The sequence below is a fragment of the Chrysoperla carnea genome, chromosome 3, assembly GCF_905475395.1.
Source record: "Chrysoperla carnea chromosome 3, inChrCarn1.1, whole genome shotgun sequence".
In the NCBI taxonomy this organism is placed as follows: domain Eukaryota; kingdom Metazoa; phylum Arthropoda; class Insecta; order Neuroptera; family Chrysopidae; genus Chrysoperla; species Chrysoperla carnea.
This window is the reverse complement of record NC_058339.1, coordinates 14,551,780-14,573,136: the sequence shown is the minus strand read 5'-3', so window position 1 is coordinate 14,573,136 and position 21,357 is coordinate 14,551,780. Positions and strand designations below refer to the sequence as shown.

Sequence of the window (21,357 nt, the reverse complement as noted above, 5' to 3'; positions counted from 1 at the left end):
CGAACAAATATTTGGCTACAACTATTTCATGCTAGTATCAGTAAATGTTAAAAATCAGGAACTTCATTCATGAGAATTTTCTATTGTTGTGAATGGAAGAGTGCCAATTATCTGTAAAATTATTTAAAGAAGTTAAATAAATCTTTTTTTTTATTTAATTATAAATTTTTATTTCCTGAAGTGAGTTATTAATACTTAAAAAAACATATACAAAGTACAAAGGTTAGCGGGATTGAATTGATGACAATAAAAAATAAATTTCAATCAATTTTACATTTTCACGACATATTATACGAGTAATATTGCGGGTTGAATTTTATTATCTTATTAGTCGGATCTTGAGGCTTTTCCTTGTGAGTTTAGCTGAAAAGAAAAGCGTCAGAAGAGAGAGAAACTGTAAAAAAATAGATAATCGACTACTAACATTCATTTTATTCTTTTCTAGAAATTTTTAATCAATTTTACATTTTATCTTATTAGTCGGATCTTGAGGCTTTTTCTTGTCAGTTTAGCTGAAAAGAAAAGTGTCAGAAGAGAGAGAAACTGTACAAAAATAGATAATCCACTACCAACATTCATTTTATTATTTTCTAGAAAAAAAATGTTACTAATTTTATCAAAATTGAGCTATGAATTCCAAAATTATTAAGATTTAAAAATTTTTGAAACACAGCTAGAACTTACAGAGCTATTTGGCAACGGAACTCTTAAAAGGTCGTTAAATATTTAAATTTGTTATTAATATATTATTATTTTTTTAGATTTGTATAGCTAAGTTCAATAGGTCAAATTGGAAAAAAAAGTGTTGGTGTTGTTTGTGATGTACATTATATTAACTTTATGAAATGCAGTGAATAAAGAGATAAAAAGAGGCCAATGCACATTTGTTTGTTGAACTGTGTTTTATGTACTGTTGGCATTCAATTGTAACTGATATGAAACACAATATACAAACAAACATCGCATCGTAGACAAAATCTCGGAATTCTTAGTTCTTATAGTTCTATACTCCTATTTTCATCGACTTAAGGATGTATGAGCATGGTAGTGGGGGCACAAATTTAAAAATAGATATTTTCAATTTTGATGATAAATTTATATTATTACTTGACGATATAAGGCGAAAAGTAAGAATAAAATTTTTCGATATCTGGCTTAATTTTCAAAATATCGAAAATTGAAAATTTTGTTTAATTATTTAGCTTTCGATATTTCGAAAACCAAGACACATATCCATAAATTTTATTCTTATTTTTCATCTACATTCATGAAGTTATAACAAAATTCATCATCAAAGTTGAAAATAAGATAAAAATAATTTCAACCCTTAATCTACCCTGCTCTTACATCCCTTATATAGACGGTGACACTTAGTTTTTTTCTTTTCTAATTCATTGCTAATATGTTTACTTTCTATTAAAAAATTTTTTTTTAATTTGTTTTCATTCATTCCAAATGAAAATTATCAAAAACTTCCAAAATATGTCGTTTTTTGAGATTCCTCCATAAGAGCCAATGTATTTTATATCGATTTTTAATGACTTTTTTCTTAAAAATTTGCACGGTTACCTAAGCTGAAATTTTAACCACATATTCTTTGAATAAAAGACTACCTACAAACAAATTTTGAGCCTTTAAATCAAACATTGTTGTCATGCTTATACATCCTTAAGGTACGAGCAACAAAGCAATTTTAGACTTAGGGTTGAAATTATTTGTACCTTATTTTCAATTTTGATGATGAGTTTTGTTCAAACTTCATGAATGTAGACGAAAAATAATGATAAAATTTTTCGATATCTGTATAGGTTTTAAAATATCGAAAGCTAAATAATTAAACAAAATTTTCTATTTCTCGGATTCGCCTCGGTCATCATGTTGCGCTTTAGGGCTCTCAAACTTTCTTCCCATGTAATGTATACTATTTTTAGTTATTTTCGGCCGAAAGCACGTACACGGAAATTTTATGTTTTGTTATGATAAATATCCTGATCAAACCAAATTTAATGTACACACATATTGGGTTGACTACTAATTCAAAAGTATGTCTTTCTTAAATTACAATTAATTCATAAAGTAAAAAGTAATTCAGTATTTGACTTCTAAAGTTAATATCTTAAATTTTCATAAAAATATTTTTGTAAATAAAAGAGTTAGCGCCACATTTATAATGTACGAAGCTACGAAAGAACATAGTTCCTACCAGGTGCTCCATATCCTTTTTATCTGTATATTTATTAGTTTTATTTCATTTGAATTTACAATAAAATTTTCAACTTTTATATTACAATGCATTGTTCAAATACCATTATCATTATATGAAATTGACCTATGTCGTCTGATGAGACATTTACAATTTTTACAATCTTGTTTTACAGCCTCCAATGGCTAATTTAAAATAAATAATGTATTGTTATCATATATTATTATATTTGAATTTTATGTATATTTATTTGTTCGTTCATATTATTATTATTGTTATGATAATAATGGAAAAAATTTTTTTTTTCGTTTTAACTACTATATGGGTATCGTGTATTGTTAACACTTTGTGTGTTGTGTGGGGACTGTAATAATGTAATAAAAATTGTTTGAATTATGATGAGCACTCTTCAAATGAGTTTACAAAAATATTTTTTATATTTTATTTGCAATAAATCATACTTATTCAAGTCATATTTTTCACGAAAATATAGACTTACAAGGTGGGGCCGATAAAAAAGCTTGCAGAGTTTGATTAGGAACATCATGTTCTGACATCAGATTGAACCTGGTTCTTCGAGTTTCTTTAATAGTCAATTTAGATCGTAAAGCATTAAGAGATATAATATACCACTTTAAATTATAAAGTTGATCCTCGTAAAAAAACTACCAAATTTTCTTAAAAAACATTTTTAGCTTTCGGAGGAAATGTAACTGCCTCCCCCCCCCCCATTAAACTCTACACCTTTTGTTTAACTTATTTTTGGATTCGTTAACCACAAAACGGGATATTTAGGTGTATAAATTAAAATGGCTCACCATGTATAAAAATCCGTTTGGCTACCTTTTTACACCGTTATCTTGGCGTTTTTAAAGCTTAACGCGCAAGTTTAGCCCCTACTTAATTGAGACAAAGCGTTAAAAATCAGTATGTAAGTTGAGTTAATGTCGAGGAGGTGTCTTTTGAGGGTGCCTACTTATCAACTCAATTCGACCCTTTTTTTTAATCCCCTTACTGTCTTTATGTCGAACGATTTTTTCAAAATTTTCGTACTTCTACAGCCTCTACAACATTAGTTAGGGACTGAAAATTTGTCTGAAGATTTGGATATTCTTAAGTTCTTTTTGGGAGTGTTGACGTCTCGAACTCCGTTTTACTCATTTTTCTAAAGAGCTTAGATACGTGTACAAAGACAAAAAAGCCATAATAAGCCATTAATAACAAGATGCATTTTATGAGTGGGAAATATGACATTAATGATGGAGCTCAACTGCTCAGGAGTTATTTTTTTTTTGTACTGTTTTGTGTGTTTTTTGACGACATAAGGTCGTTCAACGTAATTTAGATTATATATTTTTTTTTTTTTTTATAATTTTTAAATGTTAATGTTTTAGTGGGAAAACATGTAATATTGATTTGACAAATTGTTGCAAATATTTCATTTATAAAATTATTTTTAAACGACTAAATAAAAAGCTTTTAATTAAATAAGCTTTTAATTTAAAAAAAATATATATTTTCGATATAAAATATTAAAATATTTATTAATAAATTTGATCAGTGTTAAATTACATTAAAATTCAATCAAAATATTGCAATTCAACCCATGATATAGAATTACATGATAAATGCCTGGATTATTTTAAGGTCCATTTTATGAAATATTATTCTATATGATATAATTTAAGATTTTTGCTAACTGTGTCACATTTTCTCTGTTTTTAACTAAAAAAAGGATGTTATAAGTTTGACCGCTTATGTGTGTGTCTGTATGTGTGTGTGTGTGTGTGTGTGTGTGTGTATGTCTGTGGCATTGTAGCGCCTAAACGGATGAACCGATTTTAATTTTTTTGGTTTCGTTTGAAAGGTAATTGAATGGAAAGTGTTCTTATATTCAAATGCGAGTTTAGTGTTCGAAAAATTTGTCGGGGGTTTTTAAAATTTCGTAAATTTCACTTGTTAACACATGAAATGTTTATATATACAGATTATTATGCCAAATTTTAACCAGTATTTAGATTTTTATTTTAAAATTTATCCTTCCGCAAGAAAATGGTTATTTTGTAGTCGTGTCTCCAACTTCCAGCGAATTATTTCGTATTATTAAAATATATTATACAATGGCATATTCATTTGTCATATAAAAAACATTCTTCAGTGCTGACACTTATACGTATTTATGTATATTATTGGCATTTAGAAAAATAAGTGAAGAGTAGAGGGCATTACCACCTTTATAAAGGCAATAGAATTTAATGACTTGGCATTTATGTCAACCGCAATATAAAAGTGCATATTATGATATTTAATACACTTTGAGGTAATCTCACAAAGTTTATTGTTATTTGTATTTAATTATAGCAATAATAATAGTAATAGTAATATTAGTACCTACGCAAAATAAAGTATTCATTCCTTTCTATTTATTTTTACACAATCTGAATTAATAAAACACCGCTGATTTTTTCAAATAAAAAGCAGCAAGGCAAAGTTCTAATCTGACAGTTTACTGCTCCACCTATAATCATCATTTTGTACCATGCATTAAAGGTTTCTGTAAAAATATAAAATAGTAAATGTAAAACAATTCGTGGCCATCTTTTCTGGTATACTCAATGAATTATGACTATTTTACACTTTAAAAAATTGAAAACTGCATATATTTCAGTTGTGTAAAACAATCCCTTCGAAAAACTTAACTAACTTTATTACAAATATCATCTGATATAAACTAGATTGTACATTTTCTCTATTGTGTTGAATTTCAACAAATTAATTTGCATAAAATTAAAATGCACGGAAAACAAGGACTATAAAACATGAGCAATAATTATAAAAATGTCGTCTGCATTCACAGCAAAAAACGTACACAGATATTTTAAATACGTAGAAAATATTTTGTGGGATAAAAATTGTTCAGGCATCTCGGTCATGGACGTTTAAACTATACAGATGGTTAATAAAGGGTGTCCCAAAATTAACGCAAGATTTGAATTTGCCGCCATTTATGCAGTACAGTGTTGCCAACCCTAAAAACAAAATAAATCGACAGTTGACAGTTTAGGGTTAGGAAAAATGGAGCGTTACGCAATAGAACAACGTGTCTTCATTGTTGAGCAATATTTCAAAAATAATGAATGCTTGGCGGCCGTAGTTCGAAAATTTCATACAAAATATGGTCGGAATAATGTTTTAACTTCGTCAACTGTGAAGCGATTAATTGAAAAATTCCGAGAGACAGGATCCGTGGGAGACGCCAAACACACTGGTCGTCCAAAAACAAGCCGTTCAAATGTCAATATAGAGGCAGTGCGTGCGAGTGTCGGTGACAATCCAGGAACCTCAATTCGGCGTCGTGGACAAGAATTGCAAATTTCAAGAAGCTCTCTACAGCGTATACAATACTCACTAAAGATCTGTGTCTCCATGCTTACAAAATTCAATTAACACAACTACTGAAGCCCAATGACCATGCACAGCGAAGAGAGTTTGTTGAATGGATTATTGAGCAACAACAAATGAATGCTGATTTTTCGAGCAAACTCATCCTAAGCGACGAAGCACATTTTCACCTTGATGGCTTTGTAAATCGCCAAAATTGCCGCTTTTGGGGTTCTGAAAATCCACATGTGATTGTCGAAAAACAAATGCATCCACAACGTGTCACAGTTTGGTGTGCATTTTGGGCTGGAGGCATAATTGGACCATACTTTTTTGAAAATGAGGCTGGTCAAGCAGTGACTGTTACTTCTGCTCGATATCGCGACATGATAACACGGTTCTTTTTGCCGAAATTGGATGATATTGATGTGGCTAATATGTGGTTTCAACAAGACGGTGCCACATGCCATACAGCCCGTGAAACACTTCAATTATTGCATGAGACATTTCCAGGTCGTGTACTCTCTCGTTTCGGTGATCAGAATTGGCCCCCTAGATCGTGTGATTTAACACCATTAGATTTCTTTTTATGGGGATATCTAAAATCATAGGTCTACGTCAACAAGCCCACAACTACGCGTGCATTAAAGGAGGAGATTCAACGTTGCATCAACGAAATTCAGCCACATTTATGCAGAACGGTCATGGAAAATTTCGACAAACGAGTGCGTATGTGTATGCAAAGCCGCGGAGGCCATTTTCCCGATGTGTTATTCCATAAATAACCCTATTCTATGTACTTAATGAATCAATAAAAAATTACAATCAAAAGACTAAAAACTGTGTTTTCTATGTAATTCAAATCTTGCGTTAATTTTGGGACACCCTTTATAATAAAAAAAATATTTATTAAAATAAATTAATAATCATAATTATATTAAATATTTAAATTATATGTTTGTAAGTACAAATTATACTGTCTCACGTCATTTTATTACATAAATGACAAATTCCACACACTTCTCTTTTATTTTGGTTTGATTTACTGTCCGCTCGAACGAAGAGTTAGATTACAGCGTGCAAAGTTCTCTTTGGAGTATCGGTATTCATTAACGAAGTATATTTTGTTTATATTTAATTTTCTTTTAAGGTAGTACTATCGGTAATAGACTTTCAGAATTTAATGTAACTTGGCATAGTTGTCCATTATTATATCATAATTACCCTGTTAAATTTTTAGGGGTCTTCAGAGAACTGAAAATCTGAACATCTAGTTTTGTGAAATAAAATAAAATCTGTGATTTCCCATAAGGTTCAATGTTAAAATATCTTTTTTTCAGTTCTCTGAAGGCCCTTTTAAATTTAACTGGTTAATTATAATATAATAATGGACAACTATGCCAAGTTTCATTTAATTCTGAATGCAAAGTCTATTACCGATAGTACTACCTTAAATGGAAGGATAATACCATATTAGAATATTATGACATCAACTGATTAAAAACTGTTGAATATTATGTGAAAAATTAGTCAAAATAAATGGCGATAAATTAAATTTTTCGTTTATGAAAATATATATTATCGTCGATACAAAAATTTCTTGAATAATGTAAAGATAAGATTAACATATCTATAACTATTTTGGCAATATGTTTATTATACCTAGAGCCTGCTAAATCTTGATCGTTAGCTGGACTGCTTACATAGTAGTCAATCAACACTTACTCTACGCTTAACCAAATGTGTGCAAAAGGTAGCTTTGAGAGTTTTGCCAATTGTCATACAACCAAAATCCGATTGTTTCCAGATCTAGCGTCTTCAAAAAACCCATTGACTAGTATATTTTAATAGCGTTTAAAATACTCCAGAAGTTTCCAAAGGAGGAATCGAATTTTAGAGAGCAAAAACGATAACCACAATATGGTTGAAAGTTTTACAAAGAATTTTTTTTAACCTTCGTAATCAACTGAAAAAGCTAAAAAAACGATTCCAAGAATACGAAGGTGGTGGTTTTAGCAAATTACTAACAGACCAATTTTGTAAAATGAAAAAAATTAATTTTTCACAGAAAACCCATATTGGTTATTGCCAAATTGGAAAGTAGTCGATTTACCTCCACCCATCTAGAAATAATCTATCTTTTCCTAGCTAAATTTTACCTTAATATTCTGGCAAAAAATTTTTTTTATATTTTATACTTACATTTACTATTACAGTTACTCGCTTAGCTAAAAATTTTTGTGAATACTACTACGTAGGTTAAAACAAATTTAAATAAACCAGATTCCTAAATAGTGATGACATTTAATAAACAAATTACTCCAAAAAAATTTATTATTCAAACCGTACATCGAAACATACATATATTGCTATCAATTAATATTATATGTATACAGAATTGATTAAAAAAATTTAATCTGAATTGATATAAAAAAAATGTAAATAATCGATTCAAAAAAATTTTATAGAAACAATTATTTTATACGACTATTTCAAAATAATAACACGCAATATCTAAAATAAAAGTTTTATTGACATAACATTAAGGTTGTGGAGACATGAACTTTCTATTTAATCACGAGATTTTACTAAGAGCCCCGCTTGAATTAAGGCCAAGCGATTAGTTAGGTATGGCTAGTCGAGAAAAGTTTGCATCTTTGGTCTATTTCTTGGTTTGGTTAAAATTTAACTCAACTGTGACGTTTCAACAAAGCTCACCAAACGTTATTTTTATTACATCTTTCATCTATGATGAATATAGTATGCATACCAGACGAAACTTCACTTTTAATGTTCGTTATACTAAATAAATTATATAAACATAATACTGGGTGTCTTATTTAACTTGAAACTAAGCTGCAACTCGACAAATATAACTCTTGCTCTTTACTAGTGAGAAATAAAAGCATAGTTTAAATTGGAAAGTTGTCTCAACAAACCCTACAATCTTTGTTCGAAAAATTTTTTCGTAAAATGAATACATTCGACAGAAATTTAAAGCAAAATTTATTATATTTTTATTAGAGAAGGAACTTTTGGTACTAGGTTTTTTCTATGAAAGGTCATTTAGAGTAGACTTTCTTATTTTAACAGGAAAAGTGAATTTTCCTCTTACCAGTAGCCCCTACCTCTTTCCAATATTGAGCAAGAGTTGACTTTTCAAAGGCCTTGTTAGTACAGAACAATGTCACAATTCTGACTCTACTTTTTATGCTCTACAGTTTTTGTTTCAAACATTTTTCTGTAAAACCTTTTTTTCTAGTTACAACTCTGTCTCAAGTTTAATGGGACACCCAATATATTCGAACGTCATAAAAGTAATCTATTTCGTTTATCTTCAAGTTTAAACTACATTTATCATGAAATTAATTTTGCACTATAGAAAAACAGTTGGAAAATAGCCTTTATAGTATGAAAAGAAAAAGCACAGAAAGTTGTATAGTGTATTCAGTTAGAAAGAAGATGAAATTTATATGAAAGTGAAAATAATAAAATGAATTAAAAACTTATATTACATTGAGCATAGACAGTATAAACTTATTCATAGAAGCATAAATTTCTGTCTTAAATCTATCTTCATGTATATTTAATGTGTATTTATTATTATCATAGACCATAAACATGTAGTTGGTTGGTTGCAAGATAAAATATGACATTAACATGTAGATAACTTTATATCTGAAACTATATTACTGATAATAGTGTTCAATAATATATTGATGTTATTTCCTTTTTAAAAAAATAATCGAGGGCAAACTTGCGCTCACGGAAAAAGCATTATTCGAGACTTATAAATAAGCTGTTTTTTGTAAAATTTTTGAAAGTTCTCGTTCTTTAACTATATCGAATAGCTTGACATTTTTCTTTGTCTAAAAGTTGATCCAAAATAGTTATGCGATCGGCAAGAATGAGTATTTTCCACACTATGTTTACATAGCATAGCCTTTTTAGCGAATAATTCATAGTGCCTAATTTGTTCCTTGCAAAACGCCGATCTAATCTGTCTCAGTGGTACTACAACTATTATGTCTTCCGGATTCACCGTTAGAGAGAAGATTTGTTATGTTTAGCTAGAGTAACTGGTCAAGGATATTGTAATCTCGGAAACGGCTCCAACGATTTTCATGAAATTTCGTAGGCAAGGAGTTTTTGGGACAAAAAATTGACCTAGCTAGATTTCATTTTGCGAAAATGTCGTTTTTCCGTATTTTCAGGAAAAAGTGAAACATAAACTGAAAAATATGACTTTTCCTGATATCTATTGGCTAGGTTTCAGTGAAAAAATACTAAGGAAGCTCGGTTATCCAGGTACTAACATATAATACGTTCACTGAGAAGAAAGATACTCTTATTACTTTGTGTGTTAGAATGACTATCTTATTTGCATGACGTAAAAATCAAAGGTTTGCCTAATCAACATTGTCTAAACATGGTATTTCAACAATTAACTCATAAATAAAAGAAATAGCTTCCTTACAAAATGGAGAGATAAAAACAATAAATATATTATCTCTGGACCAAATTACGCTGAAATAGTCGGCCTGAAAGATCATTTCGATAACATATAAACTGTTTAGAAAATCATTAAACTGGCATATTTTTATAACGGTTTTTTTCTCTATAATAAAACTACATCAATGAAATCTGATCTGCTACTAAGTTTAAAAAACTGTTGTTTAAAATAAAAGGAAAAAAATTGTTAAAACAATAAACTTTGTAAATCTTTAAATAAACAATGGAATAGTACAATTATTGGTCGGCATATTTAATCATTGTGAAAAAAAAAAAACTTTCAATATGGAAAGTATCAATCTTGTGTAGCATTTTATAAGCTTAAACTAAAATCACAAATAATACCGTAAACTAAACACGTAAAATACATTGCCATGTCGGTTTGATAAAAGACAAGGACACAAAGATGTTCAACTAACGTAACCATCATGCGATATGCCGCCACCCGTTCAGGGACCGGCAAACAACATACGTATATTCTCTCATTTATTAGAAATGGTGGTTTGTTTAGTGTCTTTGAACTTCCCGTATCGAGTAGTCAATGGTTGTTGGTGTATTATATGCAGTTTATGTCGTTTCTAATATTTGTTTCCACACTTAGCGAACATAAACTTTATGTATGCAACGTATAACGTTTTACGACATTTTCAAGTTCCGAAAATCGATCTAAGTACTTCGAATAATACAACACCTATATGAACAAAGCAGACGTTTTGTCTAGACCTAATATTTAATGCGAGTTCATACACCTTCTTTATATAATGAAATAGATACTTGTTCAATTTGATTACGTTATTCTTGTTTTATTTTTCTTATAAAATTATCTTTTCCTTTTCACACTTTTCTATCATCTTATATAATACCGGATATTCGTATTCGATTTTATATTTATTCCGTTTACAAAAAAAAACTACTTTAAAATTTAAATTGATAATATTGTCGTTTTCTATTGGATAAATTTTCACTATTTGATTTGGTACGTTTATGCGGCAAATTGGATTTATTCACCTGATTTCGTATTTTTAATTTAACTTATAATACAGCGTATTCTGTTTTCTTTCTATTTTCCCATCTCTCGAATCAGGCTTCAGATCGAAATTTAGTAAAGAGCTTTTCCATTTGTCTTGATGAGCTTAATTTACTGGAATAATTTTCCGCTATCATTAACAAAACACCGTGTATAACTAATTTCATTACCAACTGAAAAATAATCTAAATTTCCACGCAATTTAAATCGCACGTGGTTTTGCATTATAGTTTTATTTCACAATGAACTTAAATTACACAAATATTTTATCAAAGCCGGGAAGTCTTCTGATAAATCGACTTCCTGTTTATTTGTAACTACATATTTAAATTAAACTTATTAGTACTTTTAACAAAAATTAAAAATATGGTTGGCGTTCTTTAATTTTACCAGCACATTGACTGGTATAGACCGTTGATCGGATAAAGCAAGGTTAGATTAAAGCACTCGATAAACATCTATGGTTCATTACATTACCATTAGTTCCTCGATAACCTGTTTCTTCCAGACCATATATAGTACCTTAATTGCATATGTTCAGGTAAATAAAACTTTCGAGTAAAAGTGTCTAAATCAAATGAAAAGTAGCCTTACAAATTTCCAGCAAATACTAGCGTAAAAGAAAATGGTATTACCTAAAAAAAAGTTGTTTTTAGCTTTGTTATAAAATCATTTTTTCAATTATTCTCTGTCGATATGATGAAAAAGAAAGTAATATATTCTTAAGTTTTAAGAAATAAGAAGTTTAATTTTTTAAGTCAATATTATTGAAAATCTGCAGAAAAATAAATTAAAAAGATATTGTAATAAAGTATGACGTCATATTTTAATTAAACACCGTATTTCTTATATTCAATTATTAATTTATTATTTTTCTTATGAAATAATTTGATTTTTTTGTACCTGTAAATGCAGAAATTTAATTAATATTTTTGTTTTCAACAACTTTTTAAATAATGAAAAAAAGTTTTATATTTTAAAATATCGTTTTTTGATGACATTATGTCAATGAATATATCATATTTTTCCTAGAATATGTGGGAGAACTATTGACGTCATAATTTTAGAACTTTACATGTAAAAGGGTGCTTAAGTAAATATTCGGGCTGATAAGAATGAATATTTTTATTATTTAATAACAGGCTTTTCATTTATAGCAGCGTGTGCCGTTATTTATTATCGTTTCCCTATAGTTTCCATAAACAATTACTTTATTCAATGGTTTAAATATAATATTGAAAATTATACTTAATGAAAAATAGTTTAAGTTTTTGTTATATTGGCTGTCCACGAAGCATAGATACACTTAGGCTATACAGCCCAATGTGATACCATATATGTGTTTTAGCACCTTTTCCACTGATAACTTCATTTATCAGCTCCTCAATTACTTTGAAAGGCTGAGTGCATCTCCTTCATGCATAAACCATGCACTACACCGGCCCATCACAGCTATCAATTAAATTAACGCGCTACTCTATGCATACCGCGAACTGAATTGGTTACGCTTTATTAACATATTACGCTGGCATGTTACTGAACAACCTGGTATAAATCCAAGCGTAATATTTTGAGTTATGCCTGACATTCTTGGATCACCTTGTCCTTATAATACAGTTGTTAATAATTCCTTTACCTAAATCTACATTATAAAATATCTTTCATCTTGTGAATCAAGTACTGTACAGCTGTACTAACATGGACAAATCCTACTTTCTGTTTATCTTACGATGTGATAATAATTAGTTTCTTTTATCGTATTAACATTTAGACAACATATTCTATGGGATTTAGGATTTTGTAGGTGAATTTTATTGACCCTTATTTACATTTAAAATATTTATTTAACTCAGAAACTTCTAAGGCATTCTTTATAAATTGTTTTCTTATAAATGTTTAATCATTTCAGTTTTTGTACATTATGTTACTTAGTGGTTCGATTAAAAATGATCCTGTCTGAAAGCTAGACTGAAAAAGACCATGGTAAACCTGATAATTCCAGTAATTCCATGTGTTGTGTAGCAACAGGAGAGCATTTTGAATCTAAACTTAAATTAGATTTGTGACAAATTGAAAATTTTTAATTAATAAAACATTAAACTACCTTACTAAACAATGTCTTTACTTTATTGGTTAAATTTAATAGTGACTGAAAATTGTTAAAAATTACGCTCTTAAACTATGACCATTCAATCACGAATCACTCTGTATATTTATTGTAAGGAATAATGCATTAACAACGTCAGAATGATTAGCCAGTAATTCTTGACATAATAAACACAATAACAATTCTATCAAATTGTTTACCAACTTTTTTATTGAAAATTCACAAGAAGTAGTTTTTCCCGAAAACAATTTTTAGGGTTCAATTTTCCAAGTAATAAATATTTTATCATAACAAAACTAAAGTGGCTAATTCTACATTTAAATGTCGGTTGAACTATGACAAATAATTATCATTTTGTTCCTAGTAATAAGGAAGCTTAAAATGATTGAATAAATGTTTATAAATATCATTAAAATCCTTCTTGGAAGAAGATATTTATTCTGGATATTATGTGGGGATAATATTATCCGTATTAAAACTGACATACAGTGATACTGTTTTGTTAGGAAAATAATTATGATAAGAAAATCGATGAAGTGTGAAATTTAATGTAATTATTAGGTTAATTTTTTACGTCAGATGATCGTATTTATCACATTTATCTAAATATTTTCATTTTTTATCATGACTTATTGAATAATTGATTTTAAACAAAAGTCAAACTTATGATTTTGGCATGATCATGTTTATCATCTGAAAGCATGTTTATCATGGATTGTTTAATGCACATCATGTTAGCCAAAAATGTAGCAAACTCTGCAACAAAATAATTTCCAAAATAATAAAATAGTACTGATAATTTTTACCCCGACAACTGCGAAAGGTTATGTGTTTGACCGGTGTATATATATGTGGATATATACAGGGTATCTTTTTTAAGTTGACATATGTTTGAAACTCGATAAATAGATTTCGCAGAAACAATTATACGAAAAAACAATTTTGGGTAAAATTGTTCAGTCCATTTTTGTCTAAACTGTACGGTTTGCGAAAAAAATGTTACTTTTTTATCAATAACAACTTTCTAATTTAAACTGTTCATCTATCGAGCATCGGTTATGGAGTAGAGTGAGCCTTTCACTAAAAACCTACTAATATAGCTCATACATCAGAATAACACATGAGCTATAATTTATAAAGATATATATTTTACTGCCCCATCTATGATCACCATTTTGAATCATAAATTAAAGATTTCTGTAAAAAATTTTAAATAGTAAATGTCAAACAATTCATGGCCATCTTTTCGGATACATTCAATGAATTATGACTATTTTACTCTTAAAAATTTATTAAATTGTGTAAAACAATTCTTCAAGTGTTATGGAAGGGGAATAAGTGAGATCAAGAAAGGTGGAGGCTATAAAGCGATGGCTTTTACTTTTAAGCTCAGCGAAGCGGGCGGATATCAAGCTAGTATGGTAATAATATAAATTCTATGTTACTAAAGCAAAATTTTTTGTTACAAAATCCTAAAAATCAAGTAGCATGTGTCACTAAAAAATAATCACAAATTATCAACAGAAAACATACATCCAATAACGTAATGCAAAATACAAAAATGTATGAGTTATGAGTGATGTTTAAACAATATGTATGATAATAAAACCCACAAACACATGATATCAATCATTTGATAACTTTTAAAAAAAAGAATCATACAGTAAATTCCAATTCAGTGTACTATTACGTATTCATTAGGAAACACCAACTGAAGTGTTGTTAGTCCGCTGTCTTGCGCTTATGATTGTTCGCGTTTGTTCGTCCAACATGTAAAATACAAAGTTTAAATTAAATGTGTTATTAGTGTTGTATGTATTTTTTTGTATAAAATTCAAATCACGATTGTCAAGGTTACATTCAATAAAAACATGAAAATATATTTATGATGGAGTGGAAATTTTGGTTCACACTAATTATGACCTCTTGAGAGATTACAATTTTGTTTTTAATAAACAACGTTTCTTATTTTTATTATTTATTTTTTTTATAGTGCAAAACACACAAAGTGAAAATAAATAATTGATCAGTGCAAAAATTTCTTACTTATGTGCCTTACACGTCTCTCTCACAACAAAATTAATTTATTGTTTTGGAATAAAAAATTGATTGTTTAATGGAAACCTTAAATACAATTCAAACGTATCAAAAATGTCAATATTATACAAAAAAAGAGACTGTAATTAATGGTAGTAATAGTGTTTACTTTTATGAGAAACAACAAAGTGTGTTTACATCGAAAAGTTCTTTATTTGGTGGTTCAACATTAAATATAATGCATGAACAACAAAATGCATCCCCACAAACACAACAACAACAACAGCAACATGGGCATCGTGATCGTAAACCATCGTTTACCGGATGGTTTTCATCGTTACGTCGACCGGGTAAAAAACATTCAAATGGTGCAAATAGTGTTACAAATTTACAACAATATGGCCCATATTCAACGGCTACAACACCTCGATCAGCCTCTGTGTGGGATTTATCGCATGCATCTAAAATTAAATATCCTATTAAGGTAAAAAAAATTTGCTTTCATTGCTTTCATAAAAAGTTCAGGATTCCGGAGTTAATTTCGAGATTGACGACATATAATTGATTGTTTAAATACCATTTATATATTACAATAGACTGACTTTACAAAAAAAAATGTCAAACAAGATTTGTTAGTTGTGACGACCCACTTTTTAAACATTTTTTGAGTTTTTTTTTTTTGACGGACAGTGAAAAGATAGAACTTTGAGGTTTTTATTTATTTGTTATTTTTTTAAGATTATGTCAAATAAATTCCAAATAAAAATATACATTAAAACGGAAGTTGTATCACTCTAAAGACACGTGCCTCGAAGAAAACGTTAACTCCCTCCAAGATTTCGGTTGATTGGCTTATATGTTTTCGTTACGAATAAAATAGAAATACTCGAAAGTTATGATTCTGTTCAGTTTGCGCGTTAACAGACATGTGCTGAGTCTATCTTATAAATTTCAAGTGAATCGATTGAATCGTTCTCGAGCTATGATTGAGGAAAGTTTTAAAAACACAGTTTTGAGAAAAATGCGTATAAAAGCTTCAATAACTTATCTGCTTACATCTGTTTCTTTTATCTACTGTGTCTTGATAGTAATAATAATAGGGTTTAACCTACGTTTTTCAGATATCCATCTAAAACAGAGGCCACCCATATCATTATTTTTAATCTTTATTTTATTTTAAATTACATTCATATATACAAATTGACTTTTATGATGTGTTAATAATTATGCCTTATTCCTAAACTTGTATCAAATTAAGGAAAATATTGCGAAATAGAATTTTTCTGAAACAAACATAAATTCAAGAAATCAAATAACATATTATTTCAAGAAGCATTTGTCATCTTTTGGTATGGGAAATGACTCATAGAAGGAAATTTGTGAATAGATTTTATAAAAATATCAACAATTCAATTGCCTTTGATTAAGGTCACTCCAATAGCATCATAAATGATTTTTTAAGACTTCTCCCTTTTTACTTGTACGAAATAAAAAAAATAAAAAACAAAATTTCTTTTTGAAAACATTTTTTGAATTTGAACTTCTCTCTTTTTTTATCCAAATGATTGCCTAGATTTTCTGTTTTTCAAAATCCGTTAGCCAAAAATTGTTCATTATTGGAAACCGCGTCTATATTAAGCACTTTATTTCTCTCGTAAAGGCCCACAAAGTGAGGCTATTTAAATTAAATTTAACTGAAACTTAAATTAATGTAATTTGTATGCGTGCAATTTATTAGGTCTAGAATATATTGTCTGACACAGATTTAGTCAGACAATAATAAAGTTTATTTGTTTAGTTAAGGAGGTTTTGTTCTCTCTAGAAATAAAATAATTATCATAAATTTATTGCATGATCAAATAATAAAAAGTTTGTGTGTATTGTTTGCTCCAAAGTTCATTAATCACAATATTATTGTTTAAGAGTTAAGTATTTTGTATTGATTCTGGAAAATCATCAATTTATTTTATTCTGATTGAAAACAATATATTAATAATAATATGTTATTTTATTAAATGTTCTAATTGATGACCTTACATTAAATTTGTTTACTAAATATTTGCGACATACTTGGTTGAATTTGCTTTAATTTAAAAGGTAAAATAAATTGATTTACAAAATTTTGAAGGTCTTAATAATCAATTTCTTATGAATAATTTAATTTAATTTTATTATCATTGCAAACTTTGCATTTTTTGTATTAACTATTTGCTTTGTCTGCCAATTTTTTTAAGAGTTTAAAGTTCACTTTTTTGTTTAATAGGTAAATTGTATTAATAATTAAAATAATAACAACATAAAATGATTAAAATAACAATAATATACCTAAAAATATATTATTATATTAACTTCATTGAAATCCGTGATTCAAAATTCGTATAAGCATTTTTACGTCCTATGTTATGTCCTTTATGTCCTTATTTAAAATTGAAATTTCAAATAAGAAAAACTGGTTTTTCATAAAAAAAACTGTAATATTTATTTTTAAAGTAAGGTACATTTGTAACAATTTGAGGCCAAGCCAGTTTTTATAGGTATAGCATAGTTTTGGCGGTACAACTTTTTTAATTTTTTCTATTTTTTTAAGTTGAAACGTTTTTTTTGCAAAATTTCATCTTGTGAAAGCTTTAAATTATTGTGAATTTTTCCAAATTTTTAAATGATTGGTAATAAGACTGTTAAAAAATAAATGGCTTATCTATAAATTAATCTTTTTAAATTACCTTTTTTGGTCTTAAAAGGAGTATAACATATATGTCTTAAAATGCCTAATTAAAATTTATTATTCATACTTTATATTCGAATGGTAATTATTATGTACCTATTTATCAAATTTTTAGTGATTCAGTTGTGTACAACCGTAATGAATGTAAAATCCATTTTAATTAATCATCTTCATACTTAATTGTTTAATTATTAATTGATCTAACTCAATTTGAATTCCGTAGTTCAGTTTTACTTGAAAAGTCTTCCTTAATAAAGATTTTATTTGTGATTTTATAATGTGATTGTTGACAGTTTTAAGGTATTTTGCATTTAGAAAATGCACTATCAGGTAAATATTTTCTTATAAATCTTTGTGCAAAAAATAGTCTTAATTAGTATTATGTGAGAAAAGATATATTGAAGTGAATGTGTATTACTTAACAAGAATTTTGTAAAAATTTCCGATTAAAATAACAAAAAAATGTGTAATTAAACGTAACTTTCCATAGAAACAATCTGAAAAATGTAAATTTAGCGTGATTTCGATTGGCACACATAGGTCACTATTATTGTTATTGTAACTTTTTTGTCTACCAACTGTAATAATTAGATATGCGTGAAAATTCAAAGTAGAATTTATACTACATTCAAACTTTTCTCATGTTTTTTTTATTCAAATCTTCTACAAGGCGCCTGAAATCTGCTGACGCTTTTGATAATAAATTATTTAGAGAAAATAGTTTTATCATTCTTATTGAATTATTAAAACAATATTTTAATAAAAAAAATAATAAGAGCGAATTACGTAAAAATGTTTTAAAAATAAAAATATTTACAACTTAAAAAAGTGCATGTTAAATAAATATCGATAGTAATTTGATAAAAGAAATAAAAAATAAAAAACATTCATTAACATATTATTAAAACTAATATTAATTATCCATATAATTAATATTTTTTTTACAAACATTAAAGTACGTTATTAAAATTTTATGTAAAAATAATAATACATAATACAAAAGAACAAAGCTCACATTATTTAAAATATGTTTTTAAATTTAATATAGGGTAAGATATTGTACCCTGGATACAATGTACTTTGAATCACTCGAGAGTTTCTCAACAGACAATTACTGTCTATCTATGAGATAGCAACTATAAGAAAGCGAAGTTTACTTAAATAGAAGGAAAACAGCGTGTTAGAAATCGCGCACTATATAAATCTTTGCTTAATACTAGTTTTAAACATTAAAGTAAAATATTGAGGAGGTAAAGTTTGAAAAGGCGGAAAACCAAGTCTTCTTCGTCCCGAGCCCATAAAAATAGCAGTCGAAACCGTTACTGAATGCGCTAACAAGATCATGATTGTCAATTCACACACATCTTGTACCATGCCTCATACGCTTTTATCAATAGCTATTTAAAATTTAAATTTTCAAACAAATACATATTTTAAAAAATATTTTTAAAAACCACATAAATATAAATTTTGATCGCTGGTACTACAATCTCTCCTATAATACAAAAATATTTATTGTGTAATATTTTGTTATTTCCTGAATTTGACGTAACTTTAATCTTATTTTGATATATTTTAGGTAAATTATTTTAAACAATATTGTTTATTTTTATAATTATGCTTCACATTGTTTGGGAAATAAAATTCTCGCACAGAATAATTATTCAAAATCCCATTTTGAATAATAAATACTAAGTCTTTTAGTCTGTGGAAGCTATATTTATTTCAATGTTATCATTTTGATATTCAAAAATTTTTCATTTTATCGCATTGTTTTTCCTTCGTAGAAAAAATAATGAGTTGGAATTTTTTTAATGGTTTTTGTTATTATTATAGATTCTTTTATGCAAATTCAGTGGCGGTTATCACTATTATATTTATTCAAATGTCGCTAGAATCATTTTACAAAATTTAATCTACTCGCGTACACTGCGCCACTGCGTTTTCAGAAGACACGATGTGCGTTTTCTTTGTTTAATCATTTAAGATGCAGCTTCACTTAGTATGATCTAAAGTCCTTGGAGTTCTTGAAAAAATGAGAAAGCTCCCATGTACATGTGTTTTGTTTCCTCCGATAAAATTTGTCGGTCATGCTTTTTACCGTTCATTTATCGATTCATTTAGGTTAAGCTCGGTCATCGAGGTACTTTAAATAATAAATAAATAAGTTAATAATGTTGAGACTCACAAACAAAATTAAAAATTCGATCAGTTGAAAAAATTAACACTCTTGTCTAGAGTTCGTATGGACGAACTGGCTAAAACGTTTGGCATGAATCTAAGAGGTCCGGGTTCGATTCTTGGTGCAAGTGTATTTTTTCTATTCTCTTTAATTAATGCACAAAATTAAACTAAATTAAAGGTGTTATGTGTCCTAATGATTTTTATCTGGTTAGTTTAACATTCTCTAGCATGTTTTATTATTCTGGTAAAAAATTATTCGCCACTGTGGAATCGATTTAATAAAACTAATTGCGACATTTAAAAATATGATTCACTTTATTATAAATTTTTGTGATGTAAGAAATTCTTATGATTTTTTTGTATATCAAGTTAAAAATGTTTGACCATAATAAGTTTTTACTAACTGTACATGAAATATATGCCGCGTGCGTCGAACTAAAAAAAATTTCCAAGTGATTATTACTCAAACAAACATCTTCTTTCATTTCATTAAAATTAACAAGTATTTATTTATTCTCGAAAACTAATCACTTCTACGCGTCGTGTGTTTATCCGATCAACAATTATTTTTGTCTGCAAAATAATTCTATGCACTGCTGTTTGTTGGAATGTTAAAACAAAAATGATATTATGTGTTTGGTATAAAATTGTGAATTGTTTTTTTGGCAAATTTCCCAACATTTCGTGTTGTGATGTATGATGAATATTATTACAGTGATGCCAAAATATAATAAAACGTGGTCTTGTTATTATTATTACTTCGTGTACTTACTTCTTACTAATCAAAGTTCATAGTGTTTTTTTGGTTTTGTTCGTTGTAATTGTTTATTTGTCTAAATAAATTTATTGTGAGTGTTTGTGCTTTTTTGTCGAATAAAAAAATGATAGTACAATGGATGAAATTGGTTTTTATAATTATATTTCCTCAATAAAACTGTTTATTGATGAGGTGAGAGTTGTGATTATTTTAAATTGTTCATCACTATACTTGCTGAGGGCAAAGGAAAATCCTTCTTGGACATGTTATTCGTAAAGAACCATGATCTTTAAAAACAACTGTGTATGCTTTTTTCTTGAAACTTTGTTATCCAGATCTAATAGTGCTCGATTTACTTCAAATTGCTTTATTCTCTATGGATCTGAAAATCAAAATTGACGTTACATTTGTTAAAAGATGTGTA

General features: G+C 28.1%; 1 protein-coding gene across 3 annotated transcripts in view; it reads left to right on the top strand.

Annotated features, from left to right (window-relative positions):
• LOC123295713 (cytohesin-1) overlaps positions 1–21,357 on the top strand; it is a 126,823-nt gene that overhangs the window by 96,392 nt on the left and 9,074 nt on the right. The window contains exon 1 of one of the 3 annotated variants that reach the window (XM_044877142.1): positions 15,229–15,751. The exons of 1 other annotated variant lie outside the window; for it this stretch is intronic. In XM_044877142.1, coding sequence (XP_044733077.1) covers positions 15,347–15,751 — 405 coding nt within the window. In that variant the 5' untranslated portion in view covers positions 15,229–15,346. Of the gene's footprint in view, positions 1–15,228; positions 15,752–20,963; positions 21,126–21,357 lie in introns of those variants that run through there. One more of the 3 variants, XM_044877144.1, reaches the window with a different exon arrangement.